The sequence below is a fragment of the Misgurnus anguillicaudatus genome, chromosome 14 (genome assembly GCF_027580225.2).
Source record: "Misgurnus anguillicaudatus chromosome 14, ASM2758022v2, whole genome shotgun sequence".
Classification (NCBI taxonomy): Eukaryota; Metazoa; Chordata; class Actinopteri; order Cypriniformes; family Cobitidae; genus Misgurnus; species Misgurnus anguillicaudatus.
Window position 1 is genome coordinate 34,101,575 of NC_073350.2, and position 18,895 is coordinate 34,120,469.

Genomic DNA, 18,895 nt, shown 5'->3' on the forward strand with positions numbered 1-18,895 from the left:
TGTTACATATATGAAACGCACATTTGCGGAGGATTTTAAAACAATAAACTGACAGAAAGACATTAATTAGTATCATTCCACATACAACAACGTCAGAACGGTCCTCTTTCTCCACACTTGTAAACACTGGGGCGTAGTTTCGATACGTCATCCGTGACCTTTCGGCGTGATGACGTATTGCGTGGGGTTGCGCTGGCGAGTCGCAGGGCCACAGATAGACGAGAAGTTGTGGTTTAAAAGTGCTTTTTTTTTCTTGTCAAAAATGACAATCGTTTCGCTAGATGGGACCCTTTTGCCTCGTTTGGGATCGTTTGGAGTCCTTTGAAACTGCAATTTTAAACTGCATTAAAAGTGTTGGGGTCCGTTGGAGTCCATTGGGGTGGGAGAAATCCTGGAATGTTTTTCCTCAGGAGACAATTTCTTCTCGAAACAAAGAAAGACATCAACATTTCGGATGGCATGGTGGTGAATAAATTATCTGGATTTTTTAAGAAAATTGACTAATCTTTTAATGGATAAAGTATTAAACTTTCTTTCAGTTGCATATGTACAGTATATTTTTGACATGTACATTTCACCCAATCAAAAGTCTTCTAGGTCAGACTGTTATTGTAAAGTGCACGTCTGTTTACAGTAAGCATCAGAATCTTCCCTTTAGACTCAGAATGCTGGAAAAGTTGATTTGTAGTAAACAGAAATGGCTTTTATATACAACTCAGAGTTTAAAAAAGTCAACCTGAAACTGGAAAAACTAAAAAAAACTAAAAAAAAACTATATATATATTCCAGTTTGTTCCAGCCAATGTAGACTAAACAAAAAAGCTTCACCACAACATTGTAGTATTCTGCAGATAATGAAAGTAAAATGGCTTGTGATAGGCCGATCATGTTTGTTACATAAACATAACCACACAGTTGTTAAGAATGTTGCCTGACCAATTAGAAATTAGTTAGGGCTAAATACAGAATTTAAATATAAAACTGACTTAAAATATTTGTTGACTAAAAGCTGCACACTAGAATATGATTGGGACGAATTTGGGCCGGTTTTCCCCCTTTCAACAATCTTGGGTAAAGTCCCGATCATCCTGGTCATTGTACCGATTATCTTATCCAAGTTTTCTGTAGTGTGTTAGGAGTGCTTGGAGGCACATCGTGGCCGATCACAAATTTTCATGAACAGAAATCCTGTTGATCCACACAGATTATCACGTGGCATGAAATGATACCCAGTCAGAAAGCAAGCTGATAAAAGACTAAAGCTTGATTTTTATGCCTGTCTTCTGCCATGTATGTTTATTGTGAAGCCACGTTTGACCTTGAGAGACTTGCTGAGATTTCCCATTTTCTCAGTCGAGACTTAAGTGAAGGGAATCTGTTGATGTGTGGTGTGCTGTCATGATCGTATAGCAGCACTACACACACTATAGGAAAATTATTGATCTTTATCATCATGTTTGTGGCCTCCCACATCTGATCAAATTTTAAAAAATCCCAGCGTTAAGAGTAAGTGAACCTATAGGAAAAATGTCCCGACTATTGGTAAACTAAAAGCTATATGAGAGTAAACACTTCTTTAAAGGTGCAGTGTGTAATTTTTAGAAGGATCTCTTGACAGAAATGCAAAATAATATACAAAACTATATTATCAGTGGTGTATAAAGACCTTTTTATAATGAACCGTTATGTGTTTATTGCCTTAAAGTGAGATGTTTTATCTACATACACCGAGGGCCCCCTTACATGGAAGTCACCATTTTGTGCAGCCATGTTTCTACAGAAGCCCTTAACAGACAAACTTTTTTACTAAGTTTTCTCCAACGATGACATGTATGTCCGGTGGCGGCTACCGTAGCTTCTCTATGTGTTTCAAAAGCAGGAGATGAACAGTGGACTGAGCCTTTGGTTGCAATTCACAACCTCACCACTAGATGCCGCTAAAATTTACACACTGCACCTTTAAAAGTGTTTTATATCAAGAACGATTTATGTAAATTTATGCAAAAACACTTTTTGTTAAAGGGCTATTTTGACATTTATACCATGGCATGCTAACTGCAGAAATGCTTTTTAACCAGCAGTTTCTGAAATCCCTAAAATATATCATTTTATACTGGACGGGGGGTGGGTTTATTACTGTGGGTTTTTTATAGGTGTATGGCACTCAGAAACACTTGAAATAGATAACAGGATGGCTAAAAAAGCTAATTTGTACCTCGGTACTTGACCATAAAAAGAAAAATCCCTAATCGATAGTTGCCAGCACATTAATGTGTTTCTTTTTAAAGCCTTATAAATTTAGTTGTAATCTTAGCCTTTCATTATTTCGTATCTCACCAGTTTGCACACATCAAGTCTTAAACAGAGACTCTGGCTGACGGATCGTGCCGGGCACATAACATAAGTAATGTGTTGTTAATATCCCCCTTATTATTACTGTAAACACTGATTTGTTCATAAATGTCTGTCTTTAGGCAAGTTCCATTACAGAATAGATCAGTGTGCACAAGATGTACTGTAATGTCAGGAGTCGCCACAAGAGAGCGCACATCTGCTGTATGCATATACATACATTAGAAATGTTTTACCGCATTCAACATCTGAAATATTACAGGTGCTGCCAGTGTACCTATGACAGCGATCTATAGTTGTGAATATTTCTTCAGGGGACGGGAGGCTTTGTGTATTTATTTCTATAGATGTGACAAAGCTATTGTACATAATATATTTATTCTATAAATAAGTTGTTTATTTTTCATTTTGTTCTGTGTTTCCGTTATGTTGGGTTTTTTTGGACCAGTAGAGATGTTTACTGTACGTTTATCAGTAATATTGTTTCCTTTGATAAACTTTAACAAATATATCAAAGTTTGGTGCCTAATACCCAGCAAAACCTCACACTCAATTTGGTTCATTGAATTGAGCATAATCCGCCTTAACAATTCACACGCAAGGCTCGACACGTAGATGTTTGTGTGTGTGGTTTCTTTATTTGTATATGAGATTTTTTTTAATAAGTTGATTTTTGTATTCAGTTGATTCATGTACACGGTGAAGTAAAATCATTTGGGCTGCTGTGTATATCAGTGGTATAGTTATCCAAAGCAAAACCACCGAGATACAACAAATTAATCTGTCATTTTAATTTACTACAAGTACACTTACCTGAAATGAATATGAAGGTCGAATCTTAGTACCCCTAGTACCTGTGCATGACCAGAACTACTTAACAAATACCCGACAAAGAAAGTTTGGGTGATGTGGCATGATTTTATTTTATTAAACTTTTTTTATTTCTCCCATCTCACTACCCCACCAATCTGCCCCGATCTGATTCTGTTAAGGGGACTTAACTGAGGTACTTGTACATTTGTTGCTGGAAATAAAAATGATTCTTTCGTACCTGCACTGTGCATTTCTATATTCATTTATCACTATCATCAAGGACGAATGGTAATACAGTTTATTAACAAAAACATTGTGGCTTTACTCCCGCTGGCCTTGTGTCTGGAATGTTCTCACAATGTTATTTACTCTTGATTATCTGAGTTATCAGAGACAATGTCACACGTTTATCAATCGTAATGCTGAGAAGTGAGGTGAATTCTCAAGGCGCAAACCTCAGCAGATTTATTTTCAGTATGACGGAGGCTCAGTCGGATTGAATCCAATAATTGGGATAGACCTACATAAGAGTATACAGGGACAAAGTTTGTCTGGACGTTATTAGGAGGACACTAAAAAGAATTTGGACACTTGGGGCTTTATTGAAAACTTTGGCCTGGTTTCACAGACGAGGCTTAAGCCAGCTATAAAACACTTTAAGTCAGTGGTTCTCAACTGGGGACCACTGGAGGGCCCTGAGATAGTGCCAGGGGGGCCTCAAAAAAAGAATGCTACTAACCAACAGTACTACATTGTATAATTGAATATGTTTAAAGGTGCAGTGTGTAATTTTTAGACGGATCTCTTGACAGAAATGCAAAATAATATACAATCAGTGGTGTATAAAGACCTTTTTATAATGAACCGTTATGTTTTTATTACCTTAGAATGAGACGTTTTTATCTACATACACAGAGGGTCCCCTTATGTGGAAGTCGCCATTTTGTTCCGCCATGTTTCTACAGAAGCCCTTAACGGACAAACTTTAATTACTAAATTGTCTCAGACGATAACATGTTTTTCTGGTGGCGGCTATCGTAGCTTCTCTATGTGTTTTAAAAGCGAGGGGTAAGCAGTGGACTGAGCCGTTGGTTGCAATTTGCAACCTCACCACTAGATGCTACTAAAATTTACACACTGCACCTTTAATATTACAATTTGAAGTTTTGAAATTTTCTTTGGGGGAGCATGAAGGGATGCACCAAACACAAGGGGGCCACACGCCGAAAAAGTTTGAAAACCACTGCCTTGTCTTTTTCTTAGGCATGTGTATAAAAGATGCACTGCAAAAAATGACTTTCTTACTTAGTATTTTTATCTTGTTTTCAGTAGAAATATCTAAAAATTCTTAAATCAAGATGTATTTTCTTGATGAGCAAAATGACCTAAGAAAATAATACTAGTTTTTAGACAAAAATTATACAATTTAAGTGAATTTGTGCTTAAAACAAGCAAAAATAACTGCCAATGGGGTGAGAAAATTTTACTTGAATTAAGTGTTTAAGAAAAAAGAAATCTTATTTCACCATTTTTTTTCTCACCCCATTGGCAGATAATTTGGCTTGTTTTAAGGACAATTTCACTTAAATTGTATATTATTTGTCTTAAAACTAGACTTATTTTCTTAGGTCATTTTGCTCATCAAGAAAAAGCATCTTAATTTAAGAATTTTTAGATATTTCTACTGAAAACAAGACAAAAATACTAGAAAGTCATTTTTTGCAGTGTAAGCCTTATGTAAATTATTACTGTTGTGTATCTGTAAGCAAATCAATAGCACTGGCATATTTTAAGATCTGTTATCTGTCATTTGAGACGTGTTTTAGTTTAGGACTAGCCTTAATAAGCCTTGTCTGTGAAACCCAGGGTTAATAAATGGAGATTAAAAATATCTTGTGTTTTATTTAAGTAGGCCTATCAAGTTTGTTTTTTACCATAGAAGACATACAAATGGACACAATGAGTCAAATGTTAACACAGTTAAAGTACAGGTATCAAGAATTTAATGGGAAATACTTGACTACATTTTGAAAAGTTTTGCATTCGATTGCAGTATCCTGAATAATCTGAGCATCGTTTTAGACATTGTTGAGGTCTGCTAAACTTTCCCAATCCAGTCCTACATGGCACCCCTACCACGATGATATCGATCTCTTCTGATATGAAACACCTGATTCAGCTCATCAGCTTCCTTAAAGAATGTTGGAGATGTCTCTCTTATAAACAAACACAATAATGGTTGATTCTCGCGAAATTAGACTGATGAGGTGTCATGCAACATTTTGATAAAAAAGTAAATGCTATCAAAATAAGACGCATACAGTTACAAACATCTCTTCATGTACTATTTTGCACATGATTTCAAATTACATCATACAAACCAATTTTGTTGTTTTTTACACATTTAAGGGGAACATTTTCATTACCGCAACGTGTCCATGACTGGATTTGGGTTCTTTGACATGAAAATATTTATAATTAAAAAAATCTAAAAAATAAAAAGCTTCAGTGCATGTTATACAATAAACATTTACAGTAAAGAAACATGTGGGATTTGGTGATCATTGGTAAATGTAGAGACAAATAATAAGGAATATAAATGAGTTTCATCCGCCGCAACAATTTTCAATCATTGTTTAAGCCCTCAAGGAACTAACATTAAAAAAAATTGTTGTAAGGGACATAATTGACTGTGACACTCAAGATGGCTTCCAGGTAAGCAGTTCTTATTTTTACTCTCCAGATAAAAGTTGAAATTTTGTTTGTCATAGTACCTACACAACTTTTTAGTTCTCATTACCAAAACACGAGTTTGTAAATGCATATATTTAATGTAATATCATGTTGCGGTAATGATCATTTTTGATAATGATAAACAAAAAAATTTAAATAATTCTATAGGAAATATGTTTTAAATCCTCTAAAAATAATGGTTATAGTAAGTATAAATCTGTTATTTTATATAGGGAGACATCTATAAGACATCCTGGGAGCGGTGCCATGTAGGACTGGATTTGGAAACACTGCTAGAGACACTTGTAAGTTTGCTTTCCTATTTCTCATTCATCTCATTGCTGTGTAGGAGAAACAATTACATGATTACATACATCCACTAAAATCATCCTGGGATTATAAAGTTGGTACTGGGAAATAATACATTTTTAGATGTTTTCAGTGCAGATGATTCATTAAATATTCATGAGGCGAAACGTTTACGTTCAGCATCTCACAGTGATGCAGTGTCCTGAACAGAATGTGCTTATCTGTGAGACCGAGACTGACTGAGAGTCATTGTCTTCTGACAGATGTTTGGCCTGAACCTTCTCTCACATAACACATAACAAAGCAACCAGAAACTACAAACAGATGTATAGTTGTCATGTAATCTTATAAAGAATTTGGATTATTAAGTCACATTAAAAGATCATTGTATTAGAAAAAAAAATATCAAACCAATGCAAATAAATTACGTTATTTATACAGCTTTACTACATATCTAACCTTCCTTTCTCAGTCTCTTTGTTTGTTTCAGGGTCATTTTTAGTACATGCAAGTTTACATTGTGTATAAAAATAAGTCTTTAAATTAATTCACTTAGCTAGATTGTATAGCTTTAGTTTATCAACAGTACTGGTTTTCTGTTACTGTATTGTGATCAAATATATCAAGCTCAGTTCTCAGAAAGCCTTTCTTTAGAAAATGCTTTGTCTCGCTTTCCTCTCAATGAGCCGACACATTGTAACAGCGTGGTATGGAAATGACATCAGTGACATCACAGCTGAGTTACACATTAGATACTGTGACATTCCTGAAGATAACTACAGAAAATACACAGTTCATTCAATGTTTTATTGTTTAAAGCTTATCAACCATAATATAGCATTATAAATATATTTCTATTTAAAAAAATTGTAAGAAGGTCATATTTTACATTTTAAGTACACCATAACAACAAAAAGTCCCGGGGAGTACACATTTGCACCTAAAAAAGTTCATAATAGTACCTTAATAGTACCTTAAAGGTAGATATGCATAGCAAATGTACACAACCAGTAACCACTGGTGTAAACTAGAATTAATATAAAAAAAAGTTGCACGGTAAAAATGATTTAATGCACTTTGCCTCAACAGAGTACGAAGTATGGCTACAAACCCTTAAAAATGAAGTAAAACTTTTGTTACAATTTAAGTACATTTTGTTATTTTGTCAGTGTTATCTGAGCTATTTATTTCATGCGAGGTTTGCTCTGTTACACTGTTAATGTACTGTAGCAATAAACAATATAAATAAAATATATCAAATTAAAAATAGATTTATCCAAGAATGCTTCACAGGGTTACAGATTTAGCCTTTTTCTCCAAATGCATATATTATCCAACTTTAGTTTTCAGTATTAACAAGATCAGTTAAAGTGAAGATCTGGGCCATTGACTTTCAAATGGGACATCTGTACTGTTCTCAGCAGGACATCACAATGGGATTGGATGTGTTTCTGTGACCCGAGGTCAAAGGTTGTGAACCTATGCTGACCTCATCTCCTTCATCCAAGAGGTCACTGGAGAGAAGCTGTTGGCACAATGTGTCCACTACCTGGGACACTGGAGTGCAGTCTGTATGGAAAATAGGGAGTCAATGCCTTAATGCAGGAATTTGGGATACAAGTGATGTTAATGCAAAGCATCCTTACCGTGACTTTCCCTGCTACACAGATCCAGTGTGTCGAGTAAAATTTTCCCCAAGGCCCTGCGCGAAATTCTCTGAGTGTTAAAACAGAGTCATTCATTACTGTATAGATATTTTCTATACAGACGAATGCATTGCAGAGCTTTGACCACTAGGTGGCAATGTTGAGTTATTAATGCTAAATACTACATAGCCTAAACATTTCAATGCTTCAATGTTTGCTGAATATTACAGAAATTAAGGAGATATTTTTAGTAGCATAATAAAAATATTTTATAAGATTTTCATTTGCAAAGACTTCAGAATGGAAATAATCGTACTGCTTACATGCATTCACATGCTTAAACAGTTCATTACCTCTACTTTAGACCTCTATTATATAGTAAAAAAGTATGTGAAACAGTATACAGCATGCAATAATAAACACTGCACTTGTTATCACTTGTTAGGCTAGAAATCTACATTCAGCATTGATGGTGTTCATGTTTATTTTGGTTTCAGCTTATTTTTATTTACAGTAACTCACTTTATGTTGTAGCTGAAGAAGTGAATGACGCACACTCTCTGTCTCCATCATCTGATCTCCCAATCTCAAAGCGTTTGCCTGTTTCTTTTGTATCTGGATGTGAAAGAGAGAGCAGGCACACCGTTAGAGAACCCACAGCTTGTGCATACGTTACATTTATAGTCATGTATATAGCAGATGCTTCAATTCAAAGCGACTTATAATACATTCATATCAGGCCCGGTACTAGGCTTGCTGGACTGGGGGGGCAGTCAGGATTTTTGGGTGGGCAGCCATTTCTCAACTGAACAATGATGCATACACTAAAATGATGGATCTTTCAATCCAATTTTATGTTGCATTAGAATAAATGGCCATTCATATGTCCTGTTGCACATTCAAATTCAAAGTTTTTAATGTAGACACACAGCAAATGTGATAGATGAATAAATGGATGGATAGATAGATGGATAGATAGATAGATAGATAGATAGATAGATAGATAGATAGATAGATAGATAGATAGATAGATAGATAGATAGATAGATAGATAGATAGATAGATAGATAGATAGATAGATGCTATTTGTGTAAAGGCACGCTCCTTTTTTATGGTTGGCTGGACATTTTTGGTGGTTGCAGAGGGAAAATATGGGGGGCAGTGCCCCCCAAGACCCAGACCTGATTCAAATATGGGTGATTCTCATGAAATTCGGATTTAGAAGGTGTCCAGCATCAGAATTTTTAAAAGGCCCTTAAAGCCAAATTTTTTTTTTATAATTTAACTTTTTTTAATACAGAACCCCTAGGGAGACATGGAGCAAAAATTAAATAAAGTTTAGTTTTGCGTGTGCACGTGAAACTATCGCTTTTAATTTTGCATGTGCATGTGAAACTTTTGCGTGCGCACGCGAAACTAAACCTTAAAAAAAATTCTGCACATAAAGGTTTCGTGTGAGCACATGAAAGTTTTACGTAAGCACATAAAACTAAACTTTAGATTTTTTTTACTCCAATGTCACCTAGGAGGCTCGGTAGATTAAGGTCTGAACTTACTATAACCATTATTTTTAGAGGATTTAAAAAATAATTATTTACATTTTTTATAAAAAATTATCATTAGCCTACCGCAACATGATATTATATTAAATATATGCATTTACAAACTCACGTTTCAGTAATGAGAACTAAAAAGTTGTTTTGGTACTACTACAAATAAAATTTAAACACTACCTGGAGAGAAAAAATAAGAACTGCTTACCTGGTAGCCATCTTGAGTGTCACAGTCAATTATCTCCCTTCCAACTATTTTTTTCAAATGTTAGTTCATTGAGGGCTTAAACAATGATTGAAAATTGTTGCGGAGGATGAGAAAAATGGTCTTGGACACATTTATTTTCCTTACTATTGTCTCTACATTTACTAATGATCACCAAATACCAAATGTTTCTTTACTGTAAATGTGTATAACATGCACTGAAGCTTTTTATTTTTTTGATTTTTTAATTATAAATTTTTCCCAAATACAGTCATGGACACATTGCGGTAATGAAAATTTTCCCCTTAAATGTGGAAAAAACAACAAAATTGGTTTATATGATGTCATTTGAAATCATGTGAAAAATAGTACATGAAGAGATGTTTGTAACTGTATGCTGCTTATTTTGATAGCATTTACTTTTTTATCAAAATGTTTTATAACACCTCATAAGTCTAATTTCGCAAGAATCACCCATAAAACAGTATGTGTGTTCTCTGGGAATCAAACCCATGACCTTCAGAAGATAATAATGCAATGCTTTACCAATTACAGGAACATTACTGTAATGTAGATGCCAGTGTGTTTTAAACTCACCCTCACTGATTCATGTCCCAACTCATCCTCGCCTGTAATACAGACTTTTCCCTTCATTTTAAACTCTCTGCTGTGGCTTTGAGAGACAAGCCAGTGACATATAGCTGCTTTCTGACACCTGTTGGAAGACACGAGCAAGTGAAAGCATGTTTGTGTTGTCACCAATTGCATGAATGCAAATATCAATATTTACCCTTTGGCACAGACGTGCAATCTGTTGATGAGGCGTTTCACCTCCAGGAGGCAGCACTGCCCTTCATCCACGCACATTTCCTCCTCTTCCTCATCTGAAGCTGCTCGACCCTCCACTGATCTCTGCAGGCTCTCTTCTGTACAGACCAGATATTAAAATAACTTTACTGTCGCCTTACATTTCTCACTTTAAATTATACAGTAAGCAATTTTATTTAATATGTTGTGCATTCACATAATCATTTTGCTGAGCTTTAATATCAAAAGTATTGCATGCATTATCTTCTATCATAACACTCTGACTTCATTTATGAGACTCTTACTGTACCTCTTTTGGTAAAGATTTCGTTGTGACTTGCAGGGGATGACAATGTACACTCTTCTAGCATCTCTGTCCGGTTCATATTCACTTCCCTGCAGGTGCACTGAGTCCTAAGAACAACCCAGAAAAAGTATAACCAAATAAATCCTTTAATTCAGATGACTCAAGCTCTTGGAATTAAAATCATGATGATCACATGACTCAAAGAGGATCTTCTGATGCTAATGCTTTAACATGTATAAATGTTGTATCTACAGTACACAGACAGCGTGGATTTTGTGAGTGAGGAACCCTGCAGGTATCAACAAGCATTAGCAGGTGTGGAATGAGCATTACATTATCTCACAAGCAGTCTGTGATATAAATAATGAAATATTAATCTCATGAAAGCAAACCATTTACACGATTGATTGCGTTTTTTAATGAGTACTGAATTTTTATAGCACATGCATCTGGCCACTGATCCCTGCGCTAAAAGATGCTTTAATAACCATTAAAGTTCAAAATCCCATAATAAAGATTTTAAAAGGGTTGTTATATCCGCACGTGATCATGATTTACATCATGTATACCACTATAGACTTTCATTCCATTGTATTGTTTATAATTTCTTAAAGCATCATTAAACAGATAATTTTAAAGAATTAGAAAATAAAACAACTTAAAGCTACCTAAATATTTGATATTAAAATTATTAGATAAATGATTACATTTATTTTCTGAGAAGTTTACACACTGGCTTGCTCTCAAAGCATTGCACGTACTATAATATCGGTTCAATCAATCTGACATGAATCTTACCAAAATGTACGATTATTAGAAAAAAATGAAAACCCACTGAACCCCAACGTCGCAGGGCTAAAGCAAATCATACAAAAACACACAAATGTGGTTGTACGAATTAAGTGTGAATTGCCATGAGATTGTGTTGTAAATGAAAGATTTTACCCTTTTAAAAGATTATTGTATGCCATCACATTTTAGTTAACAAATTGACTTTGGCTTGCATGAATCTCAAGTATGTGCCCATGATCATAAACCTGCTTAAACTTGTGTTCAGACACACATCCACCTTTATTGTTCATCACTGGATATATTAGTACTTTTATTAGAATTAAGTGCAATGATAAATCTTGCAGTAACACAGATGAAAGTAAATGACGAATATGAGTTTCCAGAAAACTCTGTGTTTTGATGGCAGGTCATTAACATCTGTCACAAAAATCATGCATGCCTGAAACATGCCCTACAAAGCTACTTATCTGTTTCATAACACCTCCTTAATCTTGAATCATCAACATCACATAAGAAACAGTACATCAAACTAAATCCTTATGCAAGATTTTGTGCTAATTATGGGTTGTCATCTGGCATCTGTCTTTGTGGTCTACAGTGTTGTCTTATAGCAGAAAGCAGGCCTGGACCGGCCATCAGGAACATAGACATATACAGAGAGCATAGACCGAGATATACACTGCAGTAACCTCTAAACATACGTTATCATCAACAACATACATACAGTATTAGGAAGGGGCCAAAAATGCCCTAAACACATAACAAGCACAGTTAATGAATAAAAAATAAATTTTAACACTCTTGACAAGCTTGACATTTAACGATTCCCAGAAAAAATAAATCATGTTTTGCCATTAAAAATGACACTGAATATGTCTGCACCCTGGGTAAATTGTAAATCATTAAAATTGGTTGAAAATGTAATATTTTATCATTTTTATTAAGAAAAAGCAGCTCTCCGCTATACTTCTATATGTGATGTATATGGCTCATTGGTATATTACAGCAACAGAATGAAGCAATCATGCAACATCTATGTACTGTATGTCTATAATGAGCGGCACTGTGGGAATATTAAAGGGGTCATACACTGTAAAAAGTAAAAAGTTGGATCAACTTAAAAATTACTTCAATTGGTAATAAATAATTTATTTATTTTATTTTATTCTTTTATATATAAAAAAATGTTTCTTTAGTTTCACTTTAGGTGAAAATGTTATGTTGAAAAAAAAGTATATTTTTCTAATTCTAAAAATTCTAATTTAGTTACAACTGAAGTCATTTAAGTTGATTCAACTTTTCACTTTTTAAAGTGTATGATGTTTTTCTTTGTCTTTGGAGTGATTAAAGCTGTTTATGCATATAAAAGATCTGTAAAGTCGCAAAGATTAATACGGAGCCCCTAAGGGGACATAGAGAAAAAATGAAATAAAGTTTAGTTTCACGTGCGCATGTAAAACTATCGCGTGCCCACGTGAAAGCGAAAGTTTCATGTGCGCATGCAAAAATTTCATGTGCGCACGCGAAAGTTTCATGTGCACATGTGAAACTAAACTTTAAAAAAAAATTTTGCACACAAGGTTTCGCGTGAGCACATAAAAGTTTCACGTAAGCACGCGAAAGTTTCACATGAGCGCGCAAAAGTTTCACGTGAGCACATGAAACTAAACTTTAGATTTTTTTTACTCCAATGTCACCTTAGGGGCTCGGTAGATTAAAGTCTTAAACCCAACTTTTTTATTTTAAAGGGGAGGCTCATTCAAACCCAGATTCCTAGAAAAAATATAAAAAATATATCTACATTACTGTGTGGAAAGATTTACCTAACACCTCCCAAATGTATGCGCAAAGAAAGAAGGCATAAGCATTCTCGTTGTGCTTTGGGGCCGATATTCTCAATATGGTTAGGGGTGTAATATTTCCATCACACGCTTGAGGTATTCGGCCAATCACAAAGCACTGGATAGCTGATCAATCAGAGCAGATGTGCTTTTCAAAACAACAAGCTTTGTAAAAATCACTTCAGAAAGGTGGGAAAAATAACAATAATGTACGGTATGGGGAAAATAATGTGTTTTTTAGCCTAAACCGTGTAAATACGTTGCATTACACCAAATACACATGTGACACATGCAAATGAAAGCTCTACCTGAACATCTCCAGCTGAGCCTCCAGACTTTGGACTTGTTCTTGAAGCAGGTCAGTATGTTGGGCCTGATCTTGTAAGGCCCTGACCCTCTCCAACCCTGCGGCAAGAGCTCCTCTCGCATCCTCCGCCCTTTTCTTGATCCGGGCGTTTTCTCTCCTGACGCTCTCCACTGTCTGCTGCATCTTAGTGAGCTCTCTGTAAGCTCCCATCAGCTCCTCTTCTAACCTCTGGTTGAACCTCATGGCTTCCTCCAGCTGTCCATCACGAGAGGCACGGATCAGCTCCAGCTCTCGTAAGAGGTCTTTAGTGCTTCTTTCCGTGTGTTTGGATTGTCTGCTTTTTGTTTTGGCTCTATCATTACAGTCTTGTCTCTCAGCAGCAGCATCTTGGGTTGGCACTTGTTTTCGTCGGAGCGCCACCTCCAGTGCCATGCACCTCGCGTCACTGCTCTGCAGGGCTGAACGCAAATCTTCCACCAGCTCCCGTAGACTGGCGTTTTCCAACTCTAGCTGGTCCTGCCATCTTCTCTGGGGGTTAATATCCACTGAAAAAATTTATAGAGCATTTTGCAAGATGTAAACCACACTGGTCCACAAGCACATGCATCTTTGTATCGTTTACTAAATAGCATTAGAAAGTAATTAAATACTTTTTTGGGAGAGTAATTCGGACAGTAATCTAATTACATGAATTAAGATGTAATTAACTAGTAATTCATTACTTTTTTGAGTAACTTACCCAGCACTGTTTTTGACTCATGCATGTAAAAACCCAGCTAAAGTTACTTATTTTATGTGATTGACTGTTTCCTACATAAAATCATCCTCCATAATAAAGAAGATTCTTAAAAATATAATCTTGATATTTTTAATATTTAATAATATCATGTCAAAAATGTAAATCAATATGATGCACCAAGTCTGATAGATTATTAGATTATGAGACTTTTTATTTTTAAACTGGTAAACACATGCCGTTTATTTAGACATTATCCATATGAATAGCTTGGTAATAAAACAGCACTTCTATTGGCGCACCTGCTCTGCTGACTTTTAAAGATCTTCAGTAGTAATGATGTTCTTACCTGTGGTTTTCCTTAAATCCCCAACCGAGTTTTGAGACTGATCCGGATTCTGAGACAGTCCAGATTCTCTCTCTGAAATCCTTCGGTTCTGATCTTTAGACAGATCAAAGCTCACACACTTTCTCCTCCGGACTCTGGGATTGCGCAGTCTGATCTCCCTCTCGATGTGCTCCGTCTCTTCACTCACCGGGAGTCGAGCTCCGCTGTTCCCTTCTTGTGCTTTAACGGAGAAAAATCCACAAAGACGTGCATGAAACTCTTTGAAGTTAAGCGCACGAGGAAGCGCGTTACAAATGTCTTTATGCTCCGACGCGCCGTTTTCTGTCTCTGCGTTAATGGAGATTCCCAAAACCAAACACAGAATCCTAAAGTCCACATCTGACACGAGATTGTCGCAGTTGTAAAAAGCCAGGTGATGAAAGACTTCCTGGAGATACTGGTCCACACCTGTGGCCAAAACCACGATTTCGTTTTCAACCCCAGGATCTGGATTAAAGTGGTGCGCAAGAGCGCATTTCAGCCACTCGCTTTTACGCGCAGCGCGGATGCGTGAACCTTGCATGATTTGAGATCTCCACAGATGTTCCGACGGTCGAACTGTCAGGATTGGACTCCCTCCCTCTTAGAAAACGAAGGTGCTACGCAGGGTTCACTACATTTCTGCTTCCCCAAAGAACTTTTTAGTCTCATCAAAATCATTTCGTTCTTACCTTGTTCAGATTTTAACCCAAAAAATCTTTTGAGTTTCTGTGGATGTGAAAGGTTTTTATGGAACCACACAGCCAGATAAATAATCTTTAATTTTAAAGCGTGTAGCCCAGCAATGCAAGCATTTAAAACTTAATCCAAACTGTGGTGTACACAAATCCTTTCTGCAGCCTCTCCCTTCAGACTTTGCATTTTCAAAAGAGTCACTCCACCCTTTGGGTTGACAGAGGAGATGCGTGTGTGCGCGCTTTCAGATCTGTCCAATCACAGCTGACTTCAGGCTAAGGATTCTTGAACCACAACCAAGAAAGAGGGCTTGTATTGGTCTTGAAGACACCTAATACAGGTGATGTGGTTCTTTTAAATGCCAGCTATTTATCTAGGTTTACAAATCACTTTGAGGACGTTTTCAGGTGTGACTCACTGGCTACAAGAGATTGGAGGCAAACAGGTAACACCCATGCAGAATTATAAAAGTTACATACAGCTTATTATATTAACAGAGGTTTTATAAACGGCCCAATTTTGGGTTACTCATAGCCCCCGACTAGCCAAATGATGGCTAGTGACTTGGCTTAATATAAGCATTTTGTTTCAGAATATAAAACTGTCTGCTGAAAACCAACTCCCCAAGTTCACAAATAGCATGTATCTGAATCAGAAATAGAGCATTTAAAATAGCTACAGTCTCTCTGAAAATAGGTGAGTAAGAATACTCGCTACTATATCTAGTTACCTATCAGTTTATTTGTGATACTAGACACTGTAAAGAAAATGTCCTTTAGTTTGAGTCACAGCTTTTGTTGCTTGACTGGAACTTACAGTAGATTATTACATGCTACGAATTCCTGTAACTAAAAGAATGGTAAAGATACCTGATACACGTCTGTAACCATCTCTCAGAGACCACTCCGGAAATAACCGTCCTCACCTTAATAGTCTCTCATTTTAGTTCATGACAAATACTGTCATCCCACAGGAAATACACCCACAATTACACCTGATAGATCACTGTCATCTGACACATTACATTACAATCCTTGACTCAGAATAAAAAGTGCCTTTGTTGAAAGGTGATCTCAGACTCTCAGGTCAAATTGCCCATCTCTGTTTTTAATCTTTTTGAAGGCATCTGTGAATTTCTGCTTTGGTTTGTTGTTGTTTTGTCTAAAAGTGCTTGAGTTCTGTTATATCTGTTTGTTGTGCGCCAGATTGTCCATAGATGTGAGATGTCAAGTTATCATACTTTTGGTAGTATCTGTCAGGTCTTGATCAGACAAGTCGAAACTTCACAGACAGTGACCTATTTTACAGAAAAGGAGGAATTTTGTGTTAGTTACAGTTTTAGTCAAATTAACAACTTAATCACTCATTTTTTTATTGAGCAGTTAAAATGCAAAAATGGTGCAAAAATAATGAAATTTTTAAATGTGAATTGTGCTTAATTTAATTTTTCCTTTTCAAAAGTACATAAATGTGATCAAGGCAGAAATGCATTTTTAACAATAAAACAAAAGTATATGTGCATTCAAAGACGGCTATCATGTCCACCATTGGTGCACACATGAAATAGTCAAATTCATACAGATTGTTTTGTACTTTCCTTATTTTAATAACAACTATGTACAGGAACACCAGGAGCTATTATTTATAAGTCATAAAAGCATAAATTTATGAACCAAATATGTTCAGATTCAGAATTAAAATGAATTGTCCTCTTAAAAACAGCTCCTAAATTTCTTTTAATCTCCTCCCAAACTGGGTTCATTTCGGACACTCCCAAAATGATTATGAATTGATTCAAGTACAAGTTTCTATAATATTCTCATCTGTGTTGTAATGTCAAGCAAAAAATGTTGATAGTTTCCGATGGCTAACATTTAAAGGAAATGCAAACATCTCATAGCAGTTAAAGATTACCCAGAAACCTGCTAATCTCCTTTAGTTCACAGGTAAATCATCACACGTCTTAATGGTTTTCCTCTTGTGTTTGCAAATAGATTTGAGTTGCCATGATTGATATTGAAAGATGTTTAACCAACAAGCACAAACTACACAAAAAAATGCATTTATCGGTTTATTCAAGTGACTCTATTTGTGAAATTGTTGTTATGCATTTTGCCATATAATTGAAGTAATGTTTCTCTCTAATGAGAACTCAAAACACTCCTTGAACAAATGCGTCTGTATGAATGCTGTGCACGAAACTCAGATCAAGAGAAATACAGAGAGGCATTCATTAAAAACCACATCTGCTCTTTTAAAGTGTGTTTACTTTGGTTGAAAAGACCTTATTTGAAACTGAAAGGATTTTGCGAGTGTCATAATAAAGGGATTGGTGTCAGGGGTCAGATGGCCGTATGTTGTTGTCCTCTGCAGGGAGCTAATGGCTCTATTGATCGGTTTGAGATCCGTGTCCATATGTGCTACTGTGAATCCAAATCAATGCAGGTTAGAGACTTTAGTCACAATGATTCACACATGCCTTTATTTAGACTGGATTCAGTCTTGAGGAACAAAATCGGAACAAAGACTTTAAGGTCTTGTAGTTTCTTGTTCGGTTAAATCTGCTGTGTCTAGATGGAAACTCAGATTAAGTTTCGAACGACACGCGCCTCGACACGGACTTGTAAACAAGTAACTTGAGATTTGATTTCAGAGGCTGAACAATGCAGGTTTGTAGGATGTTGAAATGGACAGGATTGAGTGAAGAAGTGTCATATAGTGTCCATTTCAGCTCTTTCTTACATTTTCTACGAATCACAGACTATTAGAGAACTGATTTGTGAATGAATCATTCTGATTGATTCGCAAAGGTCAGCTAGCTACAAAAGACACGACACACAAAAACATATCTGTGAGCGTGTGTGTGTTATAGATTTATTTATGATAATCAAGCACATTACTTTGAAAAAAACTCAGTAATGTAGTTCTATAGATTTGGGAGGAGCCTAAACATTCAGGCCTGTCAATCATCATTATGAGTGTATATAAGGCCGCCTCCAGGCTCTGTGTCCAGCTGCAATTCTTCCGGCATCCCTCCTCCTCCTCCTCCCTTATCTCCTCCTTCACTGCTTTCTTTCTTCCTCTGCAGGGGGGTTAAACTTGGGTCTCAGGTTCGTTCAGAGATCCCTTCAAGGACAGCAAGTCAAGTTCGTTTACCATCAATCATTAAGAATGAATGCGTAATGCATAAATGTCACCCTGGACCACAAAAACAATCATTAGGGTCAATATTTTGAAATTTAGATTATTTTTCACCATCAGATTCTAGATTTTCAAATATTTCGGCCAAATAATATTACGTAATATATATCCTAATAAATAAGATTTCATTGATGTATGGTTTGTTAGGATTGAAAATCTGAGGGTGCAAAAAAATCTTAATATTAAAGGAAAACACCACAGTTTTTCAATAGTTTACTATGTTCTTACCT

The 18,895-nt window shown here is 35.9% G+C and overlaps 1 protein-coding gene across 2 annotated transcripts; it reads right to left on the reverse strand.

Annotated features, from left to right (window-relative positions):
* Positions 1 to 6,225: 6,225 nt before the first annotated feature.
* Positions 6,226 to 15,951, reverse strand: LOC129428135 (EF-hand and coiled-coil domain-containing protein 1). Of its 2 annotated transcripts, none has more exons than XM_055185042.2 (8): positions 14,751 to 15,948; positions 13,667 to 14,210; positions 10,729 to 10,832; positions 10,402 to 10,537; positions 10,209 to 10,326; positions 8,376 to 8,468; positions 7,854 to 7,923; positions 6,226 to 7,776 (listed from the first exon to the last, which is right to left on the reverse strand). In XM_055185042.2, the coding sequence occupies exons 1-8, from the start codon at positions 15,310 to 15,312 to the stop codon at positions 7,625 to 7,627; spliced, it is 1,779 nt and encodes a 592-aa protein (XP_055041017.2). In that variant the 5' UTR covers positions 15,313 to 15,948; the 3' UTR covers positions 6,226 to 7,624. The 2 variants fall into 2 exon arrangements, with proteins under 2 accessions (XP_055041017.2, XP_055041018.2); XM_055185043.2 differs by having other exon boundaries at positions 7,637 to 7,776; positions 7,854 to 7,909; positions 14,751 to 15,951.
* Between the last annotated feature and the right edge of the window lie 2,944 nt (positions 15,952 to 18,895).

Coding starts and splice junctions, on each gene's coding strand:
- LOC129428135 (XM_055185042.2), bottom strand. CDS start 15,312: ATGCAAGGTTCACGCATCCGCGCTGCGCGTAAAAGCGAGTGGCTGAAA. Junction 10,327..10,401: donor TTGCACGTCTGTGCCAAAGG/GTAAATATTGAT, acceptor GTCTTCCAACAG/GTGTCAGAAAGCAGCTATAT. Junction 8,469..10,208: donor TGGGACATGAATCAGTGAGG/GTGAGTTTAAAA, acceptor TTTCACATCCAG/ATACAAAAGAAACAGGCAAA.